General features: G+C 49.2%; 1 protein-coding gene across 2 annotated transcripts in view; it reads right to left on the bottom strand.

Moving 5' to 3' along the window:
* Positions 1–711: 711 nt before the first annotated feature.
* SRGAP3 (SLIT-ROBO Rho GTPase activating protein 3) overlaps positions 712–19,994 on the bottom strand; it is a 263,789-nt gene continuing 244,506 nt past the window's right edge. For both annotated transcript variants that reach the window (XM_039231356.1, XM_039231357.1), the window contains exons 19-22: positions 12,618–12,798; positions 11,182–11,331; positions 8,818–9,145; positions 712–6,036 (exon numbers count right to left, since the gene is read on the bottom strand). In XM_039231356.1, coding sequence (XP_039087287.1) covers positions 5,623–6,036; positions 8,818–9,145; positions 11,182–11,331; positions 12,618–12,798 — 1,073 coding nt within the window. In that variant the 3' untranslated portion in view covers positions 712–5,622. The remainder of the gene's footprint in view (positions 6,037–8,817; positions 9,146–11,181; positions 11,332–12,617; positions 12,799–19,994) is intronic.

Here is a 19,994-nt window from a genome sequence, read left to right as displayed (position 1 = left end):
CTGTGGCGGGCAGATCCTCCTGCCAGCGCTGTGTAGTGGGCATGCTCAATGACAGGCAGTACAATGGGCTTGTAAAAGGCGTGGCTTTGGAGACAGACAGGGCTCCCTCACTTTCTCCTAACCGTGGGCGAGCCACCTACCCTCTTAGAGCCTCAATTTCCACATCTGCAGAATGGGATTTGAGGAGGGTACTTACCCTCCATAGCTGTTTTGAAAATTTGATGAGAAAACGCACCTATAGGGTTTTAATCTAGCGCCTGGGAAAGAAAGAAGTGATCAATAAACTTCACACACACACACACACACACACACACACTAACATACCCATGTAAAAAAAAATCTAAGGGGCAGAGTCACGTGTGTGTCGGTACAAATGCTGAAAACCCTGCACGCCTTCACACGGGCACTCAGCATCCGGTGGCCTCTGTGCAGTGTGACAGCTCCTTCTCTCATTTCCCTCTGCCTTGACATTTCCAGTCTCTGCCTTCCCAGAGGGCATCCCGCAGTTACCTTTCTCAGTTAGCTCTACAGGGAAGCAGTCCTCCTTGGAACGCTGGCCTTCACCTTGCTGGAGCCGAGCTAAAGGAGATCTCAGGGACGGCTCCTGGGGGCAGCACACAGACAGTGTGGACTGGAGGGTAGAAACAGCCGGTCGGGGCCTCCCCACCCTCCCCGCGCCACCTCACCCTCTCAAAAAGCCACGGGAGCATGTTTGAGAAAAGTTAAGCTGTTTTATTTCACAGGATAGCTCCACGTCAAACCAGCAGGCACCATCAGAATACGCAACAGACACTCTATAGGACGGGCGTTTGGTTGTAAGGTAGAGAAACGATATCCGGAAGAGGGCGACACTTGTCATCACGTGGGGACAGGCAACCAGCAATTTCCTAGGGTTGTTTTCCATTTATTTTTTTCCTGACACAGTTTGGGGAGGAAGGAAACCAAAGGAAACGAAATCGACCAGCCACTCTGAAGCAATCAGAACCAAATCTATTGCCAAACCGTGTAAACAGTCACACTGCCGGGAACTAGAGCCTGAGCAGAAACTCTAGCCAGAATCTTCCTCCGTCTAAGGAAGGCAAAGTGCACTCTGGTTGCTCTGGTTCAAGGAACAGCTTTGTGATTTGCCTGGGACAGTTCACACAGAAAGGGGGTGTCGGCGAGGGGCAGCGGTGGCCATTCGGCCAGTCCCGGAGGATGGGACAGCGGGACATCGGCAGATCAGCCTCAGAGAAGCCAGGAGTCCGACATGACAGCAAAGTCCCTTCTCCCGGCTCCCCGGGGGCAGCTTTGGGTATGTGGGGAATTCTCTACACAGCCGCTCAGAAGAGAGGAGACCCCAGAGAACCGGGGAAATTGACGTGAAACGTCAGCATTAGCTCTGCACAGCAGAGAATCAGCTGAGCAACACCTCGCTCACCCCCTCCCGCCTGTTCCTCCCAAGCCCAACAGGGCCTGCCGCCGCCGTCGTGAGCCAGCCACTCTTCTCTCTGGGATTCTCCGGAGAATGAGGCATTTGCTCTAGTGTGGAACCATCTGGATGTGTGGAAAGTTAGGACTAGAAAGACGGAGAGGAAGAACCGTTACTTTAGTCCTTGAGGTCTTCCATCAGCCGTGGGCGTGTGCGGAGTGCCAAGCAACGCCCAGGCCACGGCAAGTCCTCCGCGTTCATGCCTCCTGAATGAGAAAGAAATATACCCAACAAGGCACTCCAAGGGACTGCGACAGAGAAGCAAGCCCACGTGAGGGCCCTTCCCCACACTGGCTCCCCTTCCTGTACCACAAACCAGTCCTGAAGGGTTTATAAGGCAGATCTCTGAACTGCTGGTTCCGGCCAGTAGCCAAACGATGGCTCCTTTTCCCTGGGTCTCTTCCCACTCGGATTTCCTCGTTGAACAGGAACCTTTCATCCCTTGGGAATCCATTTCTCTCCTGCCCCTTGGCCTGGGGACCTCAGAGAAAAGACTCCCAAGTCTAATTCCCGAGCTTACAATTCCCTCCAGGTATGCGCTCTGTCCGGGGTTCAAAAGGCGCTTCGAGGTGAGAAATCGTTAGCACTGAAAACAAGGAAAGGCAAGAATTTTTCATAGAATCCCACAGCTCAGAGCAGCTCTTGAAGAGGAAGGGGGAAGGGGGAATAAAGGGAGAGGAGAGTGGGGTAGGAAGCACAGCTTGTTCTCAATTTTATCGGAGAAAGGTCTTCAGCGGCGGCTGGGCCCCAAGGCCCGGGAAACTAGACCAGGAATGAATTGTCTTTGGTCAGTTTTAAATGAACATCTTGCTGGTTCATTCCTAAAATAGACTGAACATCGGTTACACATAAAGACAAAAGGCTTGACCTCAGGGTAAGTCGAAGGTTAAGAAAAGAAATCATTCTGTGAAGAAGGAAAAAAAAAATGCCCGTTATCAACGAACTGACCGGTACAGCTCTCAGCAATGGCGATGAACAAGTAGGTAACCACCACTCCCCTGGTACAACTGGTTATATTGAGGACTACTAACTAGGTTACTACGTTTCCCCCACACTCACTGTACAGTTAGGTTTCTGGTATTTGTTTTTTACATTGATCTATCTACTAGGTGCAAAGATTTGGTGAGTGGCATTGGCTAGAATTTAATTGTAGCCTTTTAAAAATTACAGTTTCACATTTTAACAGTTACTTTCCAGCATTTAAGCAAATACAGCAATATATAGTGGACTAACACAGGCAGGAGTCAGGAAGAGAATGCCAATGCTCAGTGACCGTGGATGGGACAGGGTGTGCATGGAGGGCGGCGGAGGCATGCATAGTGCCAGATGAGGAAGAGGGGGGACGCGGGGCAGGAGAGTATTTTTCCATGTGGTTCTGCGCCAAGCGTCAGATCTGGATGAGTGGGCTGTGAGCTTCCCTAAATGTGAACTCACTGGCCATTTCCCAATGGAAAAATAGGGACTTAAAAGAAATCGGCGAAGACTCTGCCTTCAGGTAATTTGGTGAAGGGCAGACAGATCCACTTTCAGTAAGGAAAAACTCGGTCAGTCTACAGGAACCGCCACATGCTCTGACTGGTCTACACATCAGGCAACACAGTCGTCAACTCAACTTTTCGCTTCTCATTGGGTAGCTGTGTCAGATAATGTGACATTTTGCACAGGAAGTGACTGCATTTAAGGTCTGGGAGTATCTCTGGGGTAGAAATGAGAAGTCTTGCATCTTGGCTGGAGGGCAGAGCGTCCTCCTGGGCAAGCGCCTGATCACGGCCGTCTGTTAAATCTTGGGCAAGTCACAGCACATCCCAAGGCCATGTTTCCTTCCCCAAGCTGTAAAAGGGGGACAGAGTCATCTGCTCAAAGGCAGAGGGCTCCTAGCTGGTTCTGAGGCTCTTTCATTTCCAGGAGCTAAAACAGAATGGGAGATTTTCGGCAAAACAAGGACGTTTATCATTGACCTCTGTCTGGCACTTTCTTTTTTGTGCCCTTTCTTGACCCCTTCCACTGAGTGTGCTCACTGCCAATGCTTCCTATGAGACAGAATGGCCTACCACTCCTGCACACTCAGGTAGTAGTGACTTACTAGGTCCCTCCCCCTGGGGTGCATTTACCTTTTTACGAAGGACCAGAGGAGAGGGCAAAACTTAGTCCAATGAGGTGAAATGGTAAGGGCAGAATTTCAAGCGTCAGTAGGTGATATTATCTGTAGGGCTGTGCTTCACGGCTTTTATGAAACTACTAGGAAAATTCCACCGCCCACTTCTCAAATGCCCTTAGGAAGCTTCAAAAGGAGAATTCTGGATGGGTTTTGCTCTAAAAGACTTACCTCACTAATGATAATAAAAAGAGCGATCATGTTGGTACAGTGCTTTCCAGCTTCCAGAGCTTGCTCACCTACACTTTATCTTTACGGAGCAGGAAACGGGCTGAGTGCGGTGGGGTGACATGCCCAAAGGCCACGGCTCCTAAGAGGTGGGGGCTGGGACTCAAACACAGGACTTTTGACTCTGAACCACAGCCATGGAGATGCACTCAGAGAAAGAGGTAATGCTTGAGAACGGTAAGGAGGAGACCCTGGGCATGAGGAATGAATAAAAGTGGTCCCCTTAGGATGTGATTCGCCTACATTCCATCATCCAGAAATCAGCCTATCTCTGGAAAATACAAAGACCAAAAGAGGAAGCAAAATGGAATGGAACAAGAGTGATCCAGAAGGCCCTTTCCCAGCCAAGAGGCCGAAGTCTAGCTCCTAATTCTTGAAAATCACTCACCTCAGTTCTATCACCGTATTTTCAATTACATTAAATGTTCTGGAGGTGGTGGGGGGAGGGCGGGCGTGCAGGGGCTAGGAAGGGGAGGGATGGGGGAGAGGGAAGCCATTTCATTTGCATGAAGTCAACCGAAGTGTTCTCTAGGACAGAAAGTGCCGAGGATGGCCCCTCTTTGGCCCCTGCTGTGAGGTCCCTGCGTTTCACGCAGGAGGGCAGCAGCCAAAGTGGGTTGCGGACTGATTTGAAATTAAAATGATGTGACCGAAAGCCTCCTTGCCTGTTTAGTTCCAGATCTGACACAGTATAATTAGTAGAAAGAAGAAAAGAAAAAAATTAAATATTTTGAAAATGGTATAAGTTAAACCTCTATAGGTACTTTATTCCTACAGCGTGTCTAGGCTTCGAAGGTTCCACACCACTGTTTTTGTTTTGCCTTTTCCCCAACCACACAGAACACTGTGCTGCGATGGGGCCTAGGCTCTCACGATCCCCTTTTCTACACACGAACACAAGGATGCTGTGGTCAGGGGCCTTCTCGCCGTCCTCCCGGGCCTTTGGAGGTTCGGTTGGCCCTTGGCCTCCAGGTGGAAAGGCAGGGTCTCTGGGGTGGACGGGGGCGGGGGGGGCGGGTTCTGTGAAGGGTTCCCCACCTCTAGGAGCAGCCTGCTTGGGGGTACCGCCTGTCCCACCCTTCCGTGAGGGGCAGATTGTTCTGGAAGGCCACGACTTCTGGAGACAGTGGGAGACTGTTTTTGTGTATTTTTCTGCAGGTTAGTGGTGTATTGCTTCATCCGCAGTCACTGAGGCCTCTAAATTCTCCCAGAAAGGTCCCTGCAAGTCCCACCAAGTAACTCAGCGGGAAGTGTTTGGTGGCATGGGTCTGAGGTAAATCTAAGTTTCATAAAAAGAAAAAGGAGATCCTATATACATTTAGTTGTGTGTCCAGATCTAGTAGATGTATATAGATGCATAAATATATATATATATACACACACCTACAGACATATACATACATGTATGTGTGTATATATGCACACATATATATCCACACATATTTATGTATGTAGAGAGAATGTGGAGAGAATCATTTTCCAGTGACCATACGCGGGGAGGCCGTTTAACAGTTTGCCCCAATCTTTAGGAGAGGCTCCTGCACCCGCACCCCTCTGGGTGCCTGCTTAGGCGCCGGAGGCCTGCGGGATTCACATGGCCGAACACGAGCCGCAGCCAGAGCCTGGGCCTCAGCTCTGCACAGACGCGCTTCCAGGCGGACCTTCCGGTCCCCACCCGACAAAGCCAAGGGCACTGGGAGGGCCGCCGAAGTCACAGAGGCCTCCCCCGGCCACGGCGGGCCACGGCGGTGCCGCCCCGTCCCGGAGGTCACATGGTGCCCGACTTGTCCGCGGAGCTGTTGGGGAACATCTTCTCCGTGGGGGTCACGGCCGGGCTGCCCACGCCCGAGCTGCTGCTGCTGCTGGAGCGGTGCTGGACGACCGGCCGCACGGGCCGCATGGGGGGCGGGCGCAGCTGGGCGCCGGCCAGGCGGGCGGACAGCGCGGGCTTGAACGTGGTCATCATCTCGGTGGACGAGCTGCTGCTGCGGCGCATGGCGGCGTCGGGGTCGCGGATGACGATGGTGTGCAGGGGGCTGGCGGGCTCCGAGCTGATGGGGCCTGGCGGGTTCTTCAGCGGCTCCAGGGTGTCCAGCACCACATCTGGCGCCTGCTTGACCGTGTTCTGTCTCTCGAGCTCCCGCAACTCGTGCAGAGCTGTGCTCATGGTCTTCTCGATGTCCTGGGGACAGAAAGAGCTTCTGGTCAGCACAGGGTCTGGAGGCTGAGGGTCCAGTCCTTCCTCCACTGCCTGTGCACGTGAACCTCATGGCTGGGAGGGGGAGGTCAATCTCCAGGGTGTGCTATGACCAACCGGAGGGAGTCCCCGTGGGCATCGCCTGCACACCTGCCTGCACAGGAGGAGGGCAGGCTAGCCTCTTGGTGGAGAAGGCAGGCTCTGGAGGCAGACAGACATGGGTTCAAGTCCTGGCTCTGCCACTTCCTTGCTATGTGACTTTGGGCAAGTTACCTCAACTCTCTGAGCCTCAGGGTCCTCATCTGTGAATACAGATCATAATAATATGACCTCAGGGTGTTGACGAGCGTGTTAAATGATACAGTCCCTGGGAAGAGCTTGGCACAGCACCTGACATCGAGTTAGCACTCACAAATAATAATGGCAGTGACAATGGTGATAACAGAGCACCGGTCCAAGCTCTTTCCATTTGTAGCTCATTTAATCCTCACACTTGTCAGGTAGGAACTACCCTTCTGCTCATTTCGCACATAAGAAAACGGGAGCTCATCCCGGTCAAGTAACTTGCCCAAGGTCACATGGCTAGTTAGTAGCGTAGCCCAAGGTTCAACCCAGACAGTGTGTCTCTAGAGCCCAGGCCTCTAACCATTATTGTTATTTAAAAAAAAAAAAACAGTTGGTGGGGCGCCTGGGGGGCTCAATCTGTTAAGCATCTGACTTCAGCCCAGGTCATGATCTCACGGTTTGTGAGTCTGAGCCCCACGTTGGGTTCTGTGCTGACAGCTCGGAGCCTAGAGCCTGCTTCGGATTCTGTGTCTCCCTCTCTCTGCCCATTCCCCACTCATGCTCTCTCTCTCTCTCTAAAAAATAAATAAACTTTAAAAAATCATATTAAAAAAATTCTTGCCCACAGAAAAATCCCTCAGAGGTTATATATTAGAATGTCCACAATGTTCACTCCAGAATAATGGGACTGTTACTTTCTCTTCTGTATCATAATCAGAAAAGTCTGCTTTTTTAAAAAATATAAATTTTAAAAAGCAACAAAACCCTTATTTTCCTACGTAATTCCTGGGGACGCTGTAATATTAAGAGCTCCTCAGTAGGAGAGCACTTTGAATGACAGAGAGAGTCCTCAGGACACCTCCATTCCACCTTCCCAAGGCTTCTGTTCCTCCTCAAACCAGGAGGGGGCGCTGAGGCTGGACGCAGCATTCAACCCTGGAGCCCTGTGCTATGGCAAAGGGCCTGGAATTTTTTAGTGAAAAGACTCCTCTGGCATTTGCTCACTGTGCAACCCTGGCCAAGTCTCAGGCCCTCTGTACCATACTTTGCTTCTCTGTTGAAAGCCCCTACATTTACTGTGAAGATGAGATGAGATAATGGATGTGATGGCGCTTTGTAAACTGCCAGGCAGTCGTTTTCAAACTCCCTCCAGCCAGAGTCCGCGGCTCACACGGGTGTTACAGGGACGCCTCCACACCAAAGGAGGTGCAGGGAGCTGCTGAGGCCGAGGTAGGCCAGAGCCCGAACAACCCGGCCACCGAAGGGACATCAGGGGACATTGCTTCAAACCGCTGCTAGCAGGCGCGCTGTACCATGTCCGGCGAGGCAAGCCCAGAAAAACCACAAGTGTTGTCACACCGATGGACTTGGCGCCTGGAGATGTCAAGCTGGTCCCTCCCCGCAGCCCCGCCCGCCATCTTCTACCCTCTCTCCTCCCTGGCCCACAGCAGGGGACTTGCCCTGGGCCCCCACAGCAGGCTCCAATCTGGTGGACAGGGTCCAGCCTGTCCTGTTTGCTTTGTTAAGAGACTATGGTTGTTTGGATAATGGCTAATAGTAGCTTTTATGCTCCTTCATGACATTTTATCCCTTGCCCGGAACACTGGCTACTTTAAGAAGAGGCTTTGCTGCCTTTATCCTAAAGGATCAGCTGTGGGGGGGCCTTCTACATGAAGGCAGAGAGGGCAATCCTCTCCCCAGCTTTGCTATACACCCCAGCCAGGCTCTGATATCACCGGCTTTCCACGGCCCATTCTGTTTAAGTGAAGTCCCCTATGAAATTCACTGCTATTCCTGCTCTGCTCCAGCATGAACCAAAAGGTGAAACTTTAAAACACAAAATGTAATGATCACCCCTCCCCCACCACCCCTACCACCCCTCTTCCCTGGCAGAATGTGAGCCAGAAAGACAGAAAGCTCAGAGAAAGATCAGCTGAGTAGTTTAGGCACGAGCCTTGCATTAGTCTGAGAGGTGATGCGTCAATCTGCAGAGCGGGGCTGCAGAAAGGCCCTAGGGGAAGATGAGCAGTGGGGGACGGGGCCTGGGTCCATTCTAGTCATCCCTGGACTCTCAGTGCCTAGCGTGGTGACTGTGACACAATAGTGGCCCAATCAACGTTTGTCAATAAAGGAATGGATGAATGAACAGATGAATGAATGAATGAACAGACGAATGAATGAATGAATAACTCAACTATGCCCTCTTGTGGAGACACCTGTCATTACCAATCCCTCTCATCTGGCCTGCCCCCGGGGCGGGGAATCCCCAGCCTCCACTTCAGTTTTTACAGGATCCCTAGCTAGGGTCGTACCCATCCGGCTTCCACTCCCATGGGGAGGCAGCGTGCTCTCTCTCTTGTGTTCTGGCTTCACCTCGAGCCTCGTGTGAAGGGCAAAGTGCCTCCCGAGTCCACAGGCCCCCACCCGGCCGCCCCTCGGGGGTCCTCTGCTGGCCCCGCCTGCCTTCCCACCGGCCCTTACTTCTGCCAGGGCCTCAGCTTCCAGGGACTTGTGGTCCCCTAGGCTGCTGTGCCTGGTGGAGCCGCAGGTCGACCTCATCGAGTGCCCTTCGGAGAGAGCCTTCTTGTCAGGGTAGTTGATGCTGCCGGCACTCCCAAATGTGGCCATCCTCCGCTTCTCAGGGCTCTCGATCCTCCCCCGGGTGAGGGGGATTTTGTGGGGGCTGCTGGGGCAGGCAGCAGCCCGGGGCGGCGTGTCTACGCTGGGGCCCAGGCCCCGGGGCGGGCTGTGTGTGTCGCCCCCGCTTCGGCGCCTGGGGATGGCCGCTCCATCAGATCGTAACCGCACTCTGCAAAGGAGCGAGGGGGCGGGGGCGTGGGGCAGAGGTCAGCCCTGGCAAGTCTCAGAACAGGGCAGCTCACCCCAGGCCACACACACTACATACGAGTCTAGGGAACAGGTATAGTAAAGCCTCATTCAGCCAGACGCACTTGTGCAATGAAAGCACGGGCTGAGCGTGTAACTTAGCGGCAAGGGGCAGGTTTCAAATGCACAAAACGAAGGAATCGGAAGCATTCTGCTTGCAAACTGCAAATGGTGGTGCTACTAATTACACAATGAATCTTGTCTACATGTCGAGTCAAGGCCAGGAGACCTTCAACCTGGGAATGCTATGGTAACGGTTAGTCGGGCTCATGATATGTTCTTAAGTGGTTCAGACATTTCCATGATTCTGAAGGGCTTCTTAATTGGTCTGAAGCATTGAGGCTTGACTGTACCAAAAAGTCACCAGCTCCCTGCAAGCACAGGAGGGGGACCCTGGGAACTGAACAGAGTCCAGTATTGTTAGCCACCCCTAATCTCCCCAGCTAGTCATTCAGGAGTAAAAACTGCATCAGTGGACATGCCTTCCATGCATCTGGCCACCTTTCACTCTTTAGGGAGGCTCTGGTGGAGTGAAAAGGGGACTAGAGTGTCTATCAGGAGGGCTGGCTTTGTCACGGGGTTTCCTGTGTGCTCTTTCAGACCCATTTTATTAATCTGGTAAATAGGCACAATATTCCTTGCCCACCTTCCAGGGAGGTTTGGCGGACGTGGAAGCACTCTAAAGAGAAAAGGCTCCACCCACAGGTGATTTTGCTACATCCTATGAAGGTCAACAAAGATTGGAGGCTGGAAGTAGCCAGGGGGTGGGGAGGAGGGCCAGAGTGTTGGAACGGTCCATGACCAGAGGACCAAGTTCAATGTGGTCAGCAGTACTTCAGATCCCAGAGCCACCAGCCAAGCTAAGCACTGCCTGTGGGAACCCCAACAGGACCAAAGCATAGGTGTTGGAGAGGAGGAAATATTGAGAAAGAAAGAACCAGAAGAAAGTGGGGGGCGGGGGAGAGGGAGAGGAAGGAGAGAGGCAGGACAGGAAATGGCCATCCTAGAAGTCAAGGAACCATGGCTTGGTCTTCTACCTACCCGACTTCTACTCCCCTCCTCAATTCTGTTACCTATCACAGTGCCCGAGCCTTTTGCTGAATTGAATAGAATATGCTTTCAAAGGAGGCACTGAGACTTCTGCTGAAATAAATTCATAAACATATGTTCCTATTATGACGATATCTCTGGTTCTATCTGCAAGCTCCCATCTGTGTGAGCTGATCCCATGACCTCTCCACCAAAAACATGAAGAATATGACATTCTGAGAATCTGATTAAGGAAGCAGTGAGAAACTGTCAGCTTCTCTTTTCTTTTACTTCTTATTTAATTTTTTTGGGAAACAGCCACAATCTTTGGACTATCCCTGCATGTGGAAGAACATGCACAGCTCCTTGCCCGGCAGAAAGGTCATGTGACACAGTCCAGCCCACACGCGGGGGAGGGAAGAAATTGGCAAATGGGCTCCCCACCAAATAAGTGGGTGGCCGCAAGTGTCAATTTCCCCCAAGGCATGAGTGGGTTTGAGTTTTCTGTTTGTGTAGTGCACTTCAGGGAGTATGTGCGCTTTAAATTTTTAAATATAACAACTTAGGTCTTCAACAGAAAGTAGGGAGGAGGTGCAAGATCTGGAGAGAGGTAGGAAAAATACTTGCCAATTTAGAACTCTCTCTTTCTCCCATCATTACTATTTCACATAAAAAGCACTGATTTGCCAATATATGTCTCTTCTTCTCCTTCTCCAACTGCCAATTGCAAGCTGGACCATTTTACACCTGGCATTCTTGGGCCAGCTCCAGCCGGCACCCCGCGCCCCCCACCCCAAGGTGTGCCCGGTATCACATCTTGCAGGGAACAAGGGGCCGCAACAGCCTCCCTGTCTCCCCTCTGCTCCCTTGTCTCTCCCAAATCAGACACGGCATGGCACTACTAGGAAAGAATGAACCCGCGTTTCCTACCGGCCCATCACCCCCCCAAAGCCGTAATCCGAGATGTGCTCCGTGGGCGACTGGAGGTCGTTTTTGGAGGAGGCTTTGTCATCCAGCAGCGGCCCACTGCTGGCCTCGCTGTCAGCCTTTTGGCTCAGGCTGTCGGAGAAGGCGTCGTCCCTGGGGAGAAGGACACATGTGAATTGGGAGTGCTTTGCTCCAGAGAACCCAGGGTGTGTAGCGCACCTGTCTGAAGGGTGGATCCACACACACCTTACGGCTGATTTGAACCCATCCTCGGGAGGAGCCACTTCCCACTGTGCCCCTTAGCAACACACACACCTACAAGCCCATTCCTAGTCACCTTCTCGGCCGGCCGGAGATGCCTCTCTGCCCCAGGCCCACCTTCTCCTGCCCCCTCCTCGGAGTCTTTCTCTCCCAGGCCGCTCCAGGCTAGGACAAGCTAAATGCTGGAGGGAGTGCTGGAGCAAACGGGGACGAGCCCGCAAGCTGAGCACTGGAAGCCGAGTCTCCACAAGGGAGGAAGAAAAGTACCTCCATCCCTCAGCTCCCGATCCAGGGCTCTGGATAACTGTGAGGTGGCTTGAGGTTGCTGGGGGGCCCTGCTTGCCCCTTCCCACCACCCTCTCCCTTCCAGAGGCCTGGGGACATGAGGAGGCTGCTGAGGGTCCTCCACTGGCATTTCTGTTGTTGTCTGCCTGGCCTTGGACTTTTCTCGGGTTTCGTTATGCCTTTGTTCCCCTTCCCTTGTGGTCCAGCGTGGTGGCTGCTTCGTTGGCACAGCAGGTTGATGTGAGCCTGACCAGAACTCAGGGGGAGTGTGTGTCGTAGGGACCTTCGAAGGCTTTCTAAGAAGAGAAGGTATAGACTTTCTGGACCCTCTGGTAGGACTACGTATTTGGGATAGAGGCCTTTCTTTCTTTCTTTCTTTCTCTCTCTCTCTCTTTCTTTTTTTGTACCTGAAAAAATTTTAAAAAAATAACAGTGCCCTATTAAGTGGAAATGAAGGGATTATGGTTTCTGCCCATCCTCTGAGAGAGACACTTGGGGGGCAGAGAATGGTGGGCAGTGAAGGGGACAGTGTGCTGGCCACTGAGTAGAGGGATGGCTCGGGAGGGTGGAGGAATATGGCAAGATCCACTGGATGCTGAGACCCAGGGCAGGTGATGAGTGCCCTGGAGGCTGGCAGGTGGGTCAGGAGGGTGAGCCAAAGGCACCGAACGCGGTCTCTGTGTACTCTGAACAATGAGCGATTTGCTTATTTGTTAAGGGGATCATCATTTAAGGGGAAGTTCGATATAACCCATTCTTACAAAAGACCAGATATGTCACACCAGTGAGAGCAGAGGGTTCGCACACAGTCCCGCACTTCCCTTCCTGTGCCCGTTCCAGACATTACTAATCAATCACGGCATTCTTCAAAGAAGGTCCTGACTCCCACTCACATGTCCTGTACGACTATGTACTGATGTGGGATGAGTCCGTCCACGCCATTGTGACGACCCTCCCACCAGTCCTCCGAGGCACGGTGGTACAGGAGCAGAGACGCCCCCTTCTTGAAGGACAGCTCACGCGGGGATCGCCCCACATAGTCAAACTTGGCGATGGCCTCGATCTGCTCCACTTCTAGAAAGCAAGCAAGGGAAAGAGCATCTATGAGGTGAGTGGGAGGATGGCGAGGAGCCTTGCTCAAATGGCCCTGGCTCCTGTGGGGCAGCAGAGACAGCAAGCCCGGTGGAAACCATGCGGGCCACGGCTCGGGACACCAGGTTCAAGCTCAGATCCACGCCCCATGCTGTGGTCTCAGCCAGGCCATCTAACTTCTGACACACCATCTCCTCATTTTCCACTGCCCCTCTTATTGTCCACTTTGTAACACTAATTAAAATAATATTATAAGGACTTTCTCTTTCTTCTACCTCTCAATACAGGTTCCATTTCCATTTGCCCACGAACCCTTTCTGTCTCTGTCCACTCTTCATACTTTTGTAAACTTTGGGGACTCCCATCCATGCAAAGATGTGGTACACAGTTTTAAGGGTTCCCAGAATTTTTCAAAGCTCATTGTTACGGGCTGAATTTTGTCCCTCCTCCCCCACCAAGTCTATATGCTGAAGACCTAACCCCCAATGTGATGGACTTTAGAGACAGGCATTTAGGAAGTAATTGAGGTTAAGGTGAATAATTAGGGTGGGGTCCTCATCAGGCAGGACTGATGTCCCTCTAAGAAGAGGAAAAGGTACCAGAGTTCTCTCATTCTCTCTCTGTGCACAGAGGAAAGGCCATAGTGAGGATACAGTGAGAAGCCAGCTGTCCACAAGCCAGGAGGAGAGGCTTCACCAGAAACCAATCCTGATGGCACCTTCGTCTTGGATTTCTAGAGCTGTTGGGAAATAAATTTCCATTGTTTAAGCTGCCCAGTTCTGTTCTAGCAGCCTGAGCTGGATAGCACGTTCATCCATGGACTAAATTTTGGAGGAAGGAGAATTCTTACTGGGGTCACAACTCAAGTTTATCTTGCTGCGCACACACATTTACCAATCAAGCCTTTATTCTTCCCTGGTTAGTGACAAGCCCTAGCAGGATTAAGCAATGAGGGTATGGCTCTTGGCCCTGAGGCCTGAGGCATTCCTACTACCCAAATCCATCAGCCCTTCTCTGTGTGACCTCAGGCAGGTTACATAACCTACGTACACTTCAGATGCCTTTAGGAGGATTCAAATATAATGCATGAAAGTAGACCTACAGATGGCCGATAGATATATGGAAAGGTGCTCAACATCACTAATCATCACGGAAATGCAAATCAAAACCATACTGAGATATTACCTTACATCTGTCAGAATATTTATTAAACAAAATAAAACAAAACAAAACAAGGTCACCTGGGTGGCTCAGTTGGTTCAGCATCTGACCCTTGATTTTGGTTCAGGTCATGCTCTCAAAGTCATGATATTGAGCCCTATGTTAGGCTCTTCTCTGAGCATGGAGCGTGCTTAGGATTCTCTCTCTCTCTCTCTCTCTGTTCCTCTCCTGCTTGTGCGCATCTCTCTCTATCTCTCAAAAAAAAAAAAAAAAAAAAANTGGCTCAGTTGGTTCAGCATCTGACCCTTGATTTTGGTTCAGGTCATGCTCTCAAAGTCATGATATTGAGCCCTATGTTAGGCTCTTCTCTGAGCAAGGAGCGTGCAAAGTTGCTGCTCTCTCTCTCTCTCTCTGTTCCTCTCCTGCTTGTGCGCATCTCTCTCTATATCTCAAAAAAAAAAAAAAAAAAAACGCAAAAGAAAGAACAAGTGTTGGGCAAGGATGTAGAGAAAAGGGAGCCCTGGTGCCCTGTTAGCAGAATGTAAACTGGTGCAGACACTGTGGAAAACAGTGTGGAGCTTCCTCAAAAAACTAATAATAGAAATACCGTATAATCCAGTAATTCCGCTTCTGGGTGTTTATCCACAGGAAACAAAATACTCACTTGAAAAGATAGATGGATACATGGATTAAGAAAGTTTGGTACATACATATAGTGGAATATTATTCAGCTACACAAAGAAAGTAAATCTGCTATTTGAAACAAATGGATGGACCTTGAGGGCATTATGCTAAGTGAAATAAGTCAGACAGAGAAAGACAAATACCATATGATCTCACTTACGTGTGGCTTCTAAGAGCAAAAACAAACTAAACTCACAGATACAGGGAACAGACTGGTGGTTGCCAGAGGCAGGTGGTAAGGAGTGGGCAAAATGGATAAAGGTGATAAAAAGGGACAAGCTTTCAGTTACAAACTAAATAAGTCCTGGGGATGTAATGTCAAGCAAGATGACTATAGCTAATAACAATGTATGCCACTGAAAGTTGCTCAGAGAGTATATCTTAAAAGTTCTCATCACAAGAACATTTGTAACAATGTATGGTGACTACATACATACATTGGTTAAGGATGGATGTTAACTTGACTCACTATTGTTACCATTTTGCAACACATGTATCAAATTATTATGTTGTGTCCCTGAAACTAACATAATGTTATATGACAATTACATGTCAATTAAAAAAGAAAGAAGTATACTAGGCTTTAATAGATTTTTTTATTAAAATTTTTAAATTTTTTTATTATTTATTTCTTCTTTTTTTTTTTTAATGTTTTATTTATTTCTGGGAGAGAGACAGCGTGAGCAGGGGAGGGTCAGAGAGAGAGGCAGACACAGACTCCGAAAAAAGACTGTGCTGACAGCTCAGAGCCTGACGCGGGGCTTGAACTCATGAACCATGAGATCATGACCTGAGCCGAAGTCGGATGCTTAACGGACTGAGCCACTCAGGAGCCCTTTATTATTTATTCCTGAGAGAGAGAGAGAGTAAACAGGGGATGGTCAGAGAGAGAAAGAGATACAGAATCTGAAACAGGTTCCAGGCTTTGAGCTGGCTGTCAGCACAGAGCCTGATGTGGGGCTCGACCCCACGAACTGTGAGATCATGACCTGAACTGAAGTTGGATGCTTAACCAACTGAGCCACCCAGGCACCCCTAGACTTTAATATATTTTTAAAAACCGTAATGTGTGAAAGTGCTCCGCTTAGTACAGACATAGATTAGGTATTCAGTTGACAGTAGCTCTCATGATTACGATTATAATTTTTATAATTATAAACTTTTACCCGATAAGGTAGGTCCAGACAAGAAATCTAAGCTGTAGAGAGTTTATGTGGTTTTCCCAATAGCTAATGAGGTTTGGGAAGAGACTTTTGGAGGAGAAGGGGAGCTGTGCTTCTGATTTACTGAATCTGTGTTAAGGCTGTACCCTAAGAGAGGCCCATACTTGGTAGGAAACTGATTGCGTCTAAGTATTAATGTATTTATACTTTAAAGCAAGCACAAGGATGCTTAACGCTTTGTTTTGCTTAAAAATAAGACCTATTTATTTATGTATATGTTTACATATATAAACGTATTAAATACATTACATTATAACAGGACAAGAGTGATGAAGTGACCCCTGCTGTCTCAAGCCTACAGACACCTCCCTATGCCGACTGTCTATTGCTCCTCATGGACTATCCCCTCTCTGTCCTTCTAGCCACCCACCTGCCCATTAAGGACGTAAGTCCAGAACACTGGCTTTGCTGCTTTTTTTAGTTATGTGCCCTGGAAGAACTTGTTTCTCCTTTCTAAGCCTCCCTTCCTTCATCTGTAAAATGGGAATGATAATAACAGTACACAGCTTCTCAGGCTGTTATGAGGATTTAAGGAGTTACTATATACGAAGTGCTTGCAACAGTGCCTGGCACATAGTTAGCTCTATCTGAGAGTTGTTACCAGAGCGAATGCCCTCCTGAGGGCTAAGGGCAGCGTGAAAAGTCAAAGAACAGAAGGAGGAACCTAATTTGTTCGTCTCCCCAGTGAATCCCCACCACACACACTGGGAGCATATCAGAGCTCCCCTCTCTAAGTAGTTGGCTCACGAAGACTGTGCCGGTGCTTCTGGGAGCCATGGTCGCCTCTGGATGCATCTAGTCCTCAGTGCCCGGGACAGCCTTCTACAGCGGGTGGGCCTCGGGCAGTCAAGCCAGCTTTCTGCAGCTGGCTCCCTGACAAATGTCTTTAAGTGCTATTCTGACACAGTTGACGCAAGATGACAGCTCAGCTAAATGGGCCACATTGACTTGGATCTTGACTCAGAGTTACGTCCTCAGTAAAGTGGGAAATCTCTGTTCTTCTCTCGGCTGCATCTTTGGATCTCACGCCGGCCACAGACTAGCCCTGCCTGGTAACCTGTCTGCCTTCCTAGCGACAGAGACAAAAAGGCCGGAGGGTTTGCAAGACCAGGAGCTGAACCCAGAGGGCTGTGTGTGCCCAGGGTTTCACCCCAGCGGCTTCCTTTGGGCCCAAATCCCAACAATGATAAGAGAGGAGGAGAAGGGGTTTGCTCATGCCAGGGGGAGCGTGGCTGGGCTGCCTGGGGCCTTGCTTTCCTCATCTCCAGAGCCTCCAGCACTCAGTGGGGGAGGTGTGGAGTTGGGAGTGGGATTGGGGGTGGGGGTGGGCAAGGAGGAATGGGAAATACAAGGGGAAGGAAAGAAGAAAAGAGGAGGAGCAGAGCTGAGCCACAAGCTGGGGAGAAGGCACGTGTGTTTGCAGACGCCATTATGTAAGTGCGTGCGGTAGAAAAAGTAATAATCGCCACCATTTATTAGGAAGTCTCTTATTTGGGTTTATCAGACCTGAAATAGAATATGTTACTCTCCCCCCGTCACTCTCCCACACACCCCATCCCCAAACTTAATTCCCTCGTCTTCTCCATCTCAGGAAATAGAACAGGCTGCCAGCTTGCCTTGGTCTTAAGCATCAGACACCCAATCCATCAGCAACTCCTCTGAAGTGTCCCCTGAATCAGATCCGTCTCACTCTCTCCACTGCCACTGCCCTGGTCCGGACCACTGCTGTCCCTCTGCCTGGCCTCCCTACCTTCATTCGTGCTTGGTAGAGCCATTTGTCCCCACAGCAGCCAGAGGGATCTTTTAAAATCCTAATCGGATCAAGAAACTCTCCAGTTCAAATCCCTCTAACAGCTTTCCACTGTGCTTAGAGCCAAACCAAGTCTTCTCAGGGCGCTGAAGCCCCTCTGTGTTCTGAGCCCAGAGCGCTCTGCAGCTTCCTCCCCTACCACTCCCTCCTCATTTGGTCTACACAGCGTTATTCTGATGTTAGCCACCACTGTATCCTGACGTTTTTCTTTAAACTTTTTAAAATATGTTTTATTTATTTCTGAGAGAGAGAGAGACAGCATGGGCAGGGGAGGGTCAGAGAGAGAGGGAGACACAGACTCCGAAGCAGGCTCCAGGCTCCAAGCCAGCTGTCAGCACAGAGCCCGACGCAGGGCCCGAACCTACGGACCATGACCTGAGCCAAAGTCGGACGCCCAACTGACTGAGCCACCCAGGTGCCCCTGACGTTTTTCAAACACAAATAAAGTTGAAAGAATTTTACAGTGAACATGCACATACCTGCCACCTAAATTCTACATTAACAGCTTACTGTATTAGCTTTCTTACCTATCTATCCATCCTTCTATCTATCCATCCATCTAACTGCCCATCTTATTTTTTAATGAATTTTAAAGTAAGTTGCAGACATCAGTACTTTTACCTATAAGCACTACAGCATAAATATTAATAGAGGCTTCTTGATGCTTTTAAAATATGCCAAAACGTTTTCTGCCACAAGGCCTTTGCACTGGTTATTACTGCCTCTCCCTGCAATACTTTCAGACATTTGCATTCATTCACATTCAACAAATATTGATTGACCACTGTGTGCCATTTCCTAATTTCGTTCAGGTCTGTACTCAAGTGTCATTACCTTAGCAAAGCCCTTCCAGACCACCCTCAACTACCAAAGTACCAAATGTCACATCGTTAAGTTTCCCTTGCTTTCTTTTCTTCATAGCCCTTAGCACAATCTGAACTTGCGTGTGGTGTGTGTGTGTGTGTGTGTGTGCGCACGCACATGTTATTTTCAAATCTGTTTATTGTTGATCTTCCCTACGAGAATGTGAGCTCCATTAGGACAGGGATTTTTACTTTAAAACCTGCTATTTTCCCACTTGTAGAACCGTCGCTGGGATGAGCTGGCACCCGATGTTATTTGCATGGACAAAGTAAGCTTTTACTATGTGTTATTCTTACATTATCACATTTACTCCTCACAAGAATATTTGCAGTACTATCTTCATTTTACAGATGGGGAAACTGAGGTTGAGTTGAAATGATGTGTGACGCGTGGATCAGAAGATTACACTGCTAAGATGGCAATACCCCAAACTGGTCTACACATTCAAATCCTAGTGGATTCCCAGCTGACTTCTCTATAAAAACTGACAAGCTGACTCTAAAATTCATATGGAATTGCAAAGAATCCAAAAAAACCACAAAAAAAAATCTTGAAAAAGAAGAGCAAAATTAGAAGACTCACACTTTCCAATCTCAAAACTTACTACAAAGTAACAGTAATCAAAACAGTATGGTGCTGGCCGTGGACAGACATGCAGTTCGGTGGACCAGAGCTAAAAGTACAGATGGAAACCCCCACATTTATGGTCAACTGATTTTTTATATGGGAGCCAAGGTCACTGAATGAGGGAAAGAATAATCTTTTCAGCTAATGGTGGTGGGATGACTGGATAGCCACACACAAAGAAGGAATGGAGTTGGACCACAACCTCACACCATTTACAAAAACTAACTCAAAATAGATTGTCTAAACATAAGACCTAAAACCTAAAACTTTTAGAAGAAAACATAGGTAAATCGTCATGATTTTTGATTTGTCGAAGGATTCTCAGATGTAACACCAAAAACGTTAGCAACCAAAAGCAAAAACTAGATGAACTGGACTTCACCAAAATCAGAATACATTTTTGTTTCAAAGGACACCATCAAGAAAAAGAAGAGGCCCATGTTTCAAACAGGAACAGGTTTCAAAATCATATATCTGATGAACTTATATCTAGAATATATAAAGAGCACTTACAACTCAATAATAAAAAACCAAATAACCAAATTTTAAAATGGGCAGAGGAGCTGAAGACACGTTTTCTCCAAGGAAGGTAAACAATTGACAAGCACATGGAAAGAGACTCAGCATCAGTAATCATGAGAGAAATTTGAATTAAAACCTCGATGAGATGCCATTTCACGCCCACGAGAATGGCTAGGATTGAAAAGTCAGAGAATGATAAGTGTTTAAAAAAGATCACACACTGCTGGGGGTGGGATAAAACGGAATGGTCCATTTGGAAATCACTCTGGGAAGCTTCTTAAATGACT

This window comes from Hyaena hyaena, unplaced genomic scaffold (assembly GCF_003009895.1).
Source record: "Hyaena hyaena isolate Hyena2069 unplaced genomic scaffold, ASM300989v1 scaffold_56, whole genome shotgun sequence".
NCBI classification, from domain to species: domain Eukaryota; kingdom Metazoa; phylum Chordata; class Mammalia; order Carnivora; family Hyaenidae; genus Hyaena; species Hyaena hyaena.
This window is presented reverse-complemented; position numbering and strand designations above follow the sequence as displayed.